The sequence below is a fragment of the Uloborus diversus genome, chromosome 3, assembly GCF_026930045.1.
Source record: "Uloborus diversus isolate 005 chromosome 3, Udiv.v.3.1, whole genome shotgun sequence".
Classification (NCBI taxonomy): Eukaryota; Metazoa; Arthropoda; class Arachnida; order Araneae; family Uloboridae; genus Uloborus; species Uloborus diversus.
In genome coordinates, this window is record NC_072733.1 from 111,723,360 (window position 1) to 111,735,469 (window position 12,110).

A 12,110-nucleotide genomic window follows, 5' to 3' on the forward strand; every position below is an offset into this window, starting at 1 on the left:
AATGTCAACTATCCAGCCTGCCTTATTCTTAAAAAAACTGGCTCTTAAAACTGGTACCTTCATCAATATCAGGTGGTAAGCCACCAACAAAAACTTTGCGAGAGTAGCGTTCTCCTGATTCCAAATTTCTTGGAGCATTTGGAGACATATGGAGAGAACTGAAGGAAGTTACAATTTGATCTAGCTGCACATCATCTAACAAGTGATTGTCTTCAATTCCAGTAAAAAAGGGAGATCTTCCTGCATAAAAAGAAAAAAGAAAAGATTATGTTCATGTTATGAGATTTCATTTAACAGTAGCAACAACAGGAATATAATTTAATGCTTAACATTTCTTTAAACATTTATTTTAAAAACCTTACCTCTTCGTCTTCCGTAACTCCTAGCTGCATGTAAAAAGAATTCAAATTCATCTTATATGCATCAATTGAAAGTTAAGAGTTCAGAAAATTAAAGCATCAGAGAACATATAATAGAAATACTGCACAAGGACATAAAACTCGGCTTAGGTTTTAGTGTAAGACACAGCAATGCAGTAGAAATATTCTAAATATGAGGGGTTTTTTGCTTAAAAAGTATTTTCATAGAAGCAAAGATAATTCAGCTTTCAATTATCAATATTTATGAGTATTTTTAAAGCAGCTGAAAGGAAATAGTGAAAAGCAAGAATATGTTTGTTTCCAAGAGTAAATTAATATTTCTGTAAAAGAAAATCAAATGTCTATGTTAAAGAAAGCAATGAAGAAAAATATTTTTCAGCTAATACCTGGAAGTAATAATTAGAGACAGAAAAATTTCTTAAAAAAATGATGAAGGATACCAACTATATGATAATATCAAAGACTTGCTTATTACAAAAATGGGAAGAAAAACATGCTTGAAGAGAATCAAATTTTTACTATTAATAAGAAAAACATGAAAAGGTTTTTGTGGCTCAACTACAAATTCATATAAAAGCTGATAAGATGGTAAACTATTTTTGATAAGAGTTTTACTAGAAACTCAGGTTCAGTATACTTACGAGTGTAATATCATGTATTGTAAGTTCTGAATAATATGGAGATAAAACTCATCAGAACTTTTTTCCTGCATCCACTCCTATTTTTTAAGCATAATATTAAGAGTTAAGAAGGTAAATTTTAAAACAAATAACTCACTAGTAAGCTTTATCATATTACTATGTCTGGGAGATTAGATTAAAAGTCATTGCAATGCGTTTTATTTTCTAAGAAAAGAGAAGTCAATGGAAAATTCAAAGAGGAAAAGAATACACAAAAGCATGCTTACTAGTTGTATTGCAGCTGAAGGTATAAGTGAAAAGATAAGCTTGATAAAATACAGTAAATTGGATAAAAAGTGTATCACCAAAAACCCATGCAAAAGGATTATTAGAGAAAAACTGTGTTTATGCTAGAAATTACCTCTTGGAAATTTCTTGGTGCCATTGAATTTCTGAGAAGCGAAATCCACAGAAGAACCTAAACAAAGAGGGCCTTATAGCTTCTGACACAGGCTTTTGATACAGTTTTTTGAAGGTCAATATACTCCAAAGTCATATTTTCCTCCAACACGATATTAAACTGAAGAACTATTTTCTTGAGCTTAAAACTAAGCTAATATTCAAGAAGAAACACTGATTTTATTAAACGCAAAATGTGATAACTGTTTATTTTAACGGCATCTATCGCATTAAATGCTGTAAAAGAAAAAAACCCGGAAGAAACGGAAAAAAGTATAAACAATAAATAAAATAAAAGAATTAAATAAAAAAAAAATACTGACAAGAGTAATAAAGTAAGAAAAATGATACATAACTATGTTACTGAACAAAAATAAAATTATAAAGTATACATGTAGAAATAGTTTGAATCGACAATTTCTTAAATTCTAGGTTCACAAATATTACTAAAAACACAAGAAAATTAAAGATCCCCATTTTAAAAGATACATTTGCAAAAGAATAATATTTTCAAAAATAAATAAATAAATACACATAAGTAGTCCCCTATTCCTAGGGCTGGAGGCATCATAGGATCATGCCCAGGACAACGTTTTAGTTCTATGTAGCGATCGACGTATGTCAGTTATACATCAGCCAAGCTAGATGCTTTGAATAAAAAAAAAAAAAAAAACAAATAAATTGAAATGGCGAAAAACAGAAAGAAAAGAGCTGATAAATTATTGAAGGTTGTTTATTGCAATGCAAGACAGCAAACTGCGAATTGGTCGCTTGTATATCATCAAGTATAATTGTTATTCTGTGCCTCTAAAGCTCTAATAATGCTAGAGCTGTGGCTGCGATGTCAATTTCATAACTAATTTCGCTTCATAAAAGCAGCTATTAGCCGATGCATGGTAGGAAACAAAAAGAGAAAATATGCTCTTTCCACTCCGCAGAAAAAAATAAAAAATGAAGTTAAAACATTCAAAGGCGAAAAAGATGTAATTATTTTAGAGCCAAAGCATGTTTTTTTTTTTTTCGAGGTGAGATTAAGCAAACGCAGTCCTGCAACTGAAATTAAATGGAAATTAATCATAATCTATCTTTTTTTTTCCGAGGAAAATCAAAAATATTTGTAAATTTTCGCTCAGAGTTTGAGTTTCTTTCAAAAGCTTTCCTCAAAAATAAAGTTTTTCTTAAAAGTTGAACAATTTGGCTTTCGTTTTTTTTTCTTTCGAAAATGCGTGCTCTCTAAAAAAGCTCTTATGCAATCAAAAGAATACAACAAACAAAAGCTCAATTGTGCTAGGCTATGAAAATTGCAGAAGCTTGTTTCAAAATAACAAGGTATTCCTTCTTTATTGCAGGATAGAGAGCTTATCAAGCTTTATAGGTTAAAATATAGAAGTTACTTCATGACGTGAGTAAAATGCGCACGGGTGGCTTTAGGGCATATTTCCATTAGCCCATCTTCTCCAAAAGTAAAAATGTATGTTTCTTTTCCTTTGTTTGAAATATGGATTGTATTTCTGTATTTGCTACCAAAAAGAGTCAAGGATTATTTAAAATGGTGTATAAAAATGTGTTTTTATTTTATTAAACATTTTTGTACCCATTGATTAAGGATTAATATTTCTGACCAATTAACAAGAAGGAACGTTAACTCTTTCACTTTATTTAGCATGCTCATAACACCTCAGTGTTTATTGTCAATATTGAATGGTTCCATGTCTTTTATGACTGATCCTATTACATAACGAAGCATTGCCTTTGTGGGATTTTGAGGATTCAGACTTTTGACCAGTTTGAGGCTTTTCAAAATCCACATCAATCGGACTTGTTTCCATTTTAATCTAATTCCCATGTTTCCTATTAATAAATAATTCCCAGAACTTAAAAAGGTGTGTGTGGAAAAGGAACTATTATGAGTGCTATTTTTTTTTCTTTTTGAGGATTATTTTCCTTTTACTTTAGAGTCAGAAAAAAATATAAATAAAAAGATCATCACAGAATCAAAATATGATACAGTGTTGTTATATTCTATGCCTGGTATAGAGCATAATAACAAATTGACTTCTAATTAGAGTTGCGTTAACAAAGATAGTAGGAATAATACCCTGAATTTTGAAAAACCCTGGACACAAAGGAAATGAGCTAGGTAAAACAATTTTTGAGTTCTTGAACAACCAAGGATAAAACATACAAAACTGTCACAATCAGTCTTATGATAATGCCTCTGATACGTCAGGGATTTACAACAGGTTACAAACAAGCATGACTGAAAGAAGAAAAATCTTTGCCTTTTTTTTTTTGAGTTGTGCAAAAGGAGATGGCCAGCTAAGGAAAACTCCAACTTTAATCAAAGGCATTCAAGCCAGCGTAAAATTTGTTAAGTACAAAATTCAAAATAATAAATAAAGTAAGATAATAAGAAACCACCAACAGGCAAATAAAGGTTCAGACTTGTACTTGAAGTAAGTAGGCAATAAGAATGAGGAAAAGAAATCAGTTCTTCGACGAATCTGAGGCAATGACTGATGAGGAAAAGAAATCAGTCCCTTAACGAATCCGAAGCAATGGATGATGAATGATGCAGATTGACAATGAAATTTTAAACAAGGTGGACACGGATAATCGAGAAAGAACTTCCGCTTGGAACGTGTTTTTTGAAGTTATTTTCAACTGCAACAAATTGGGTTGAAATAAAACTTTAAAAAATAAATGCAGCGGCAAAGTCTTCGCAGAAAATTCATACATGCAAGGTCAAAATCACTTTGCAGAGCTAAATTATTTTCATCTGAACGTTTCTTTTGGGAAGGTTAAACAGGACGTTTTGATATTTTTAAAAATAATTATTAACATTTTACTGCAGTGCAATACTAGCGATGAATTGAAACTGAGACGGCAGAAAAAAAGTTCTTTTCCTTTTTTTCTGGAAAATTTGGAAAAATTGATTTTAACAAATTAAAATGAATTGAATAGTTATATTTCATTAGAAACATAACAAATAGTAAATATTTAAAGATATATGCATTTAATGTTATTTAAAGATATATGCATTTAATGTTAATTTTTCTTTTTAACAAAAATGAAGATAACACTTTTTGCTATTAAAAAAAATTAGGCAGTAGCTTTCTTCGTTCACACATCAAAGATTATCTAAATTTTAGTCAAATCACCAATCCACCATTAGTTTTTAGTAAAATACGATTTTTGTAACTTATCAAATTAAATTTTTTGATAGGATTTTTTTTTTTTTTTTTTGTAAATGGTGAAATTTTGAACATAAAGTTGCTCAAAAAAAATTATAAAAAAAAGGTTTGTTTCATACACTTAAAAAAAATTTGTGTGTACACATTTAATTTTTACTTCAACATTTCCTCTATTTGATATTATTGATATACTAATTCTGCTATGAATACATTTACGCTATTAATGAGAAAAATAGCAAGGAAATACTTTGGCGAGTAGAGGGAAATTAATGTACCTCACAGCTTGCATTATCAAGTTAATGTTTTCATGTCGGACATAGAAAATAAAAAAATATTTAAATGAAAAAAGGAAGAAAACATTGAAATGCAAATATAATAAATTTCTGAACACAAAACTTTGTGCTAAAAATTTTTACGTTTTCCTGAGTGGAAATAAACCATTTCAGAAAACAAAAAAAAAAAAAAAAATAAATAAATAAATAAATAAATAAATAAAAGGAAAAACACTTATCTTCCCCAAAATTTCCGTTTTTGTCCCAGAGCATTCCCATCTCCATGCAATAGTTAATTTTGTTTCAACTTTAGCGTCAGATTTGATGTCCCCTACATGTTGGCGCCCTGGGAATGTGCCCCTTCTGTCCATGCCTAAATCTAGACCTACACAGGGCCCCCTAGGCCTGTGGTTCACCTAGACCCACCTTTGTGGGGGCCCTGATGAAGAGGTTCCACTTCAGACTTTAAATAAGGTATTTGTGGTACTTTCTTGAAATTTAGTACTTTGTTTACAGTGATTTTCCATTTTACTCATAATTTACTGTACACCATTTTATGATTCTACAGTCGTTTCCAATGAATACCTCTAGAAATATTAAGTGCATCGTAAGATATATTTTGTTCTCTACAATTAAACACTTGGAATTACTGTATGTTTAGTACATAATATTATGTACTTTTAAATACACAAAATATGATTGTTTCAACTTCTTTAGAACAACTTCACCTTGATCTTACAGTCGAGTGTGTACAGCCAGTGGTTGGAAAAACTACATTTTTTTTGTAGCGAACTACAACTACAACTACTTTAACACAAATGTAGTTAACTACAACTACAACTACTTTTTTCAAAATGTAGCAACTACAAACTACTTTTGAAATGTAGTCGCTACATCGCTACTTTTCAAAAAATAAATAAATAACATACACATAATACACACAGTTTGCGGATAAAATAAAAAAAATGTTGAGATTGATATATTGGTTCATTTGAACATGGAATATTGCTATAAATTATCTATTCTTTCTTTCCTTTACTGAAACGATTCGTCAATTCAAACATTGTATACCATTTGCAAATATTCCCTGCAAGAAAGGACTTAAATGTGGAAGGAATCCAACTTTCAAATTTTTAATCCTTTCGTGACAGTAAATAGTATTTCATTCAAGAAGTGTAACTCGGCTACTTGAAATTGAGATAAATCTAGTCATAATTTGATTTAAATTTTACATAGACATACATATACATAAAATTTATTTAGATGATGAAAAGCATCATCTTTTAAACAAAAGAGAAGAACTTTAATTTTCATTATATGAGTTAATTTTAGAAGAACTTATATTTCGTAGGAATTAATTGCTTTTGAGCTTCAAGCTACGGTTCCGGACCTGGACACATCTCTTTTCTAATGCCCCTGACAAAATAAAGTAACGAATTTTTCAATTTTACCGAATAATCTCAAAAACTCAGAACATTTAATAATTGACTTTTAATATGTTAATAAATGAACACCCAATCAGTAAAAAAGAAATATGAAAAATACCCCAAACGGTTCTACTAATTATCCGAAACATGTAACATAACTAAAAACTTACTTTACTTCAATGTGCATTTTTTAGCAACAGTGGACTCGGGCTACAACGCAATTCGACTAACACGAAATGTCTATATAGCGAGTTTTACTCGAGAAACGAATTTTGCAGCTGACGCGAATTCCTCACCCGCTATACGAAAATTTTTGGAGCAGAAGCGCAGGGTTTATATCACCCTCTTTCTTGGGTACTAAATATTAGTTTCGTGAATGGAATTTCCCTTTGGCATCACTGAAAGCCAAAATTCCCCGCACCGTAGAGTCGAAACATCAGATTGCTAACGTACAAATCGCCGCTCCGCATTTTTTTTTTCGAAATATTAAGCTGATGAAACATAATTTCACATAAGCGGGCTGTTTATCTAAAGTTAGAAATGTATCCCTCGCGTAAGTTGAGGTTCGACTGCATGTGCAAATGGCATTGATACCGAAAGCTTTTTGCTTAACGGGCAAAGTTTGCATGAAACGGAATAAATTCGTTTTTTTCTTTCTAAGCCATGCTCTACTCAAGGGGAATATTGGGAAAATGTTAAAGTTTCTATGCCAAACAAACTAATGGCGTCAAACAGATACAACGTATGGCGTCAAACAGATACTACGTATGGCGTCAAAATAATATATCAGAGGTCAGCTCATATTTTTCAGTGTTACGAATCTCATTGGTGCAAGTTTTACTCGCGTAATAATTGCACCAGTCAGATTCGTTTGAAAACGCGTTTTTTTTTTTTTTTTTTTTTTTTTTTAACTTTATTCAAAAGTAGTTTCCAGAAATCGCTACAAACTACTTTTTTTGTAGCGAACTACTCGCTACTCTACTTTTTTTAAAAAGTAGTGCGCTACACTACAAACTACTAAAAAATGTAGCTACTACAGTAGCGTCGCTACTTGTAGCGCGCTACTTCCAACCACTGTGTACAGCTAAATATACAAACTAGATCATTTTAAATGTTTACATTTACTTCCAGCATTTCATTCGAAGTTTTAAACATAGAAAAATCAAGGAGCAAAAATAGCATTATGAAAAAAAACATGAATACTTTACCAAAAAAACTAAAAACACATCACAAGTTTTTCAGCAAATCATCAAAGCAGGGAGACAAAAGCAATTTTTGCTAACCATCTAATATGCAAAAACAAATGAACAAAAATTAAAAAGTTATTTTCAAAAATTCAAAATCAAGTTATGTGTATACATAAACATTAATTCATGCAAATGGGAGGATTAAAAAATAAAAATAATGCAAAATACATTAACTTGTACACAGAGCAAATCAAAAGCATGCAAAAAATGAATTAGGTCAAAAACTAAATCAAAAAGAAAAAATCGTACTGATTTTTTCTTTTTATTCTCAATCAATTTAAAAAATCATTAAAAAAAATAAAAATAAAATAAAAAATAAAATAAAATAAATAAAATGCAGCAGCAAAGGATCAAAGCTCTCATTATCTAACATTGTTGATCCTTTTTAATTACTTATCGTTCGGAAAGTGGGAATAAAACTTCTACTTCTTAATCTCCTAGAGAAATCTACTTTTTTTTCTTTTTTTTTTTAAAGCAAATCATATTTTTTAAATGTCGCATACCTATGTCAGAGACATTTCAAATATAATTAAAACATATTTTATGTAGAATATATGCAAAAAATAACTTAGCACAAACCTAACAAACATGGTTTTTAAAAATCACCTTAGCATTAAAATTATTGAACTTTTCATAGTTATGCATTTCGATGAATGTGTTTGTGTTTGGAAATATGCAAACATATTCACCAAGAACAACATTTATGGGAACTCCGAAACAAGCATTTTGATTCAAAAAGTGCATTCTCTCAATTTTTATTCCAGTTTTTTTCCCTCAAAAACACAGGGTCCCGTATTTAGATAGGACGCTGTCTGAGTTGTGGTGAGGATAAGGTGATGGAAGTGGTATTGACAGATAATAGTATGTGTGCCATTTGCAGTAGTAGCAATGGCACGGCGCGGTAAGCATCGGCAAATGTTATGGAGGAGTATATTCGAAATGGTAGTTTTATGTTTACCACTCAGCAAGAATTTGGCATTCGGTTTCAACTTGGCCGACATGATCGTGATCGACTAGAAAAACTATTCTCAACGTGAAAATATACCAGTCGTTCATACCTACAAGTCCAGGATTTTTCTCTCAGTCCTATTAGAAAATCGCTGGTCAATTGCATGGTTATAAGTGCTACACACTTTGAAAATTCCAAGATGGACGCTCTTACGAAGGCTACATTATTTAGCGTTGCGTTGTAACGGCTTAAGGACGGCCATGATTTTTATTTTCTTCAGAACAGTTGGCTCTATAGTTTGAAATCCAAACATCATATTTTGTTTTATCTTGAACATGATCATGTCAGCCAAATTGAAACCGAGCTTGAAATTCTTGCTGAGTTTTAATCAAAAAAAAAAAAAAAAAAACACCATTTCGAAGATGCTCGCAAAACACATGAAGATGCTTAATGCACCATGGCATTGCTACTACTGCAAATGGAACATATACTGCTATCTGTAGGTACTACTTCTACCACCGTATCCCCACCACATCACATAGCGCCCTCTCCGAATACGGGATGCTCAGAGCCGACTCTAGTAGGTGTGCAGTAGGTTATATCGAAAAAGCCTTTTTTTTTTGGAAATTCAAAATTTTTTAGTTGATATAAATATGATTCTACAGACCACATATACCACAAAAAAATTATTCAAATCAAAAAATATTTAGGCATGTTGCAAGACGCTTAAAATATATAATTTTCTACACAAAAAAAAAAATCCATTTTCTATATATATTTTTTAAACTAAGGCCTTTTAAAAAAACAATTTCAAGTTGACCAATGTTAGCAACAAAGTTAAACATTATTGTTAAAAATACACTTTTGCTCTTATGTAACATTCAGGTCTCCCCGCATAGGGCTCGAAAGTAAAGATTCTTTAAAGTTAAATTTTTTATTACGAACAAGTTAATTACACTGAAAGCATGAAAAATGCTTTTGACGGTATTCCAGTTGGTTCTTATGTAAAATGACCTTCTGAATCTAAATATGACTACTGATTTCCCCTACCATTCATCACGTTTGGTAAATGGCAAACCCTATTTTTTTTTTTTTTTTATTTCTCGACAATTTTTTATTTCTCGACAATTTCATTGCCATTATCTTGATATGGACGGGAACAGGACATTATAATAACGATAACAATCTGTTGAGCGGTTAGAGAGGTGTAAAACTCGAAAGCATAAACACTTGTAGTAAGTTGGAAGACTCATGAGGGTATTCCCCCCCCCCCCTGCCCCACAATATTTAAAACGTCATCAAAATCATATTTTTCTCCGGTTGAGTTTTAACAATGTTCTTAACTTATTTTTCGGTGCAAAACAACCAGAACATCGGCGAATTTTTTAGTGCAATAGTTAAAATACTTAATGAACTGCCTGGTTTCAGATCAAACGAGGGGGGGGGGGAGCACCTCCCCCCAGGACTTACTCCCTCACCAAGGGGTAACACCCGTACCCTGAAGATTTAAGTTGACTCCAAAAGCGTTGATCTGAAAAAAGGCCAAGAGCTCCTTGACGAGACTAAAGAGAGTTTAATTTTTTTTTTTTTTTTTTTGAGTCATCAATTTGATATCATGTTTGGGGACATGTCTAAAGTCCCAAACATGGCCCCAAACCATGACCTTTCTTCTAAAAGTTATAAAAGGCATAATCTCCTAAAAGGCATTTTTAGGTCTTAATGGAAAAAAAAAAATGCTACAAGAATAAGGCCCCCGAACAAATTCTCTAACACTCCTACGAAAGATTATCTGAATTTTCCCTTAGAATTTTTCCAAAAAAAAAAAAAAAAAAATCCTTATATATTATTTCTGTAGCCTGTTTTTGGTTTCTACGCCAGATTTTCCTCAATTCTTGATCGATTTCTTTGATTTACGCCTTATTTTAAAGCTTATGGTGCTGGCTACTGACGAAAAATAGATCCACGGTCTAAAAATTGTTTTTTTCAGCCGAAAAACCTGTTTTAAAGAACCAGAATGAGGTTTTCGGTTAAACTTATAACTTTAATTTGCGCTATGACCGACAGAGCTGAATAGCTTGATCGGCAGAGTGTTCTCTTCGTAACCAGGAGAATGCGTGTTCGGGCCCACGTCCGGACAATCTGCAACAAAAAATGAGAGAAATATCGCCTATTACATGAACACTTAATTAAGTGAATAACAGCTATGAAGTAACAGAATAAATGAGAAGGCAACGCTCCTTGCCGATATGAAAACTTGAAGTGGCTTTGTGCTAAATTACTTCGGAAGTGTACGATTTTTTTTTCTTTTTAAGCTTTGGCTCTGGTAAGAAAATTAAAGCATAATGTAAGCGAAAATATAAGTAACAGGTTTAAGATTTCAGACTACAATAGAATTGTTTTTTGTTCAGAAAAAAATAATAAATCGTATATTGAAATATATATTCTTCTAATGAGTTATTGACTCTTTGTACAAATAAAAAAATTACTACCTCAATTTGAAGGGTAAAATATATACTTTTTCTTCCTTTTCCAAAAAAACAAATAGCTTATCACATTTTTACTACATTCGAAAAGCTACGCTTAAAAAAAGAGCATAGTTCAATTTATTTTGTATTTTAACCGAGCTGTTAAATGATGAACACGTGCTGCCATCTAAGTCATAACGGTTCAAGCAGCCTGCGGTAACAAATTATAAAAATTTTCAAGAATAAAAAAATGTTTCTTCAATATCTTATCTTATATATTATTCCCTTCTCATTTTAAAACTTATCAGATGGCTAATGAAGAAAAATAGACTTACGGTCGAAAAATCAAGTTTTCGAAAATGCCCCTTGCTGTTTCAAAACCTTGATGCTGCCTGTAGTTCTTATGCATGTTTTAAAAGCAAAGTTCTAATGCAGTTTTCCATTTTTTACGTCGCTTTCGGCAAAAAAAAAAAAAAAAAAAAAAAATAGCCTGTGTGTGTGTTCATATTTTAATAAAGCTTAAAAGCACTGGACTTAGTTGTTCGGTTAAATTGATAAGTTTTTTTCGGTAGAGCGTTTGGCTATAAACTATATCTGAACTTCGGGCAAGTTTGAGCTGTCCGAAAGAATATCAAATTTATATTAGTATTACGCATTACATGTACTCATAACATACAAACGTAATAAAATAAATGCAGTGGGAATGCTACTTGGTGTTTCGACTCCTTTATGCAGGCTACAGTTATTCGGATAAGTTGACTGTTAATCGAAGAGTGTTCTTCCTTTTTTTTAAGCTTTGACTACATCCAGACCACTCAGAATAATGTAAGCATAAAAAAGTATTAGATTTACCTAAAGGAAATCCTTTTTGTGCAGAAAAACATTTTCATTGTATGCTGAAATGTAGATGTTTCTAATAGCAGTGTTCGACCTTTTGTACAAATGAAAAAATATTACGCCAAATTAAAACTACGAGTTTCACCCAGTAAACCTTTAATTTTTTATTCGCGCGAATACGATATAAAGCTTTAAAATTATTATCAACTTCATTAGCAAGAAACCATTTTCTACTCCTCTGCTTTCTGCTGAAAAAAAAA

General features: G+C 31.4%; 1 protein-coding gene across 1 annotated transcript in view; it reads right to left on the minus strand.

The window, feature by feature from the left end:
- The window catches only part of LOC129218045 (cytoplasmic polyadenylation element-binding protein 2-like), a 172,583-nt gene that overhangs the window by 21,471 nt on the left and 139,002 nt on the right, over positions 1-12,110 (minus strand). The window contains exons 4-6 of the mRNA XM_054852224.1: positions 1,422-1,478; positions 363-386; positions 58-240 (exon numbers count right to left, since the gene is read on the minus strand). Of these exons, the coding sequence (XP_054708199.1) occupies positions 58-240; positions 363-386; positions 1,422-1,478 (264 nt within the window). The remainder of the gene's footprint in view (positions 1-57; positions 241-362; positions 387-1,421; positions 1,479-12,110) is intronic.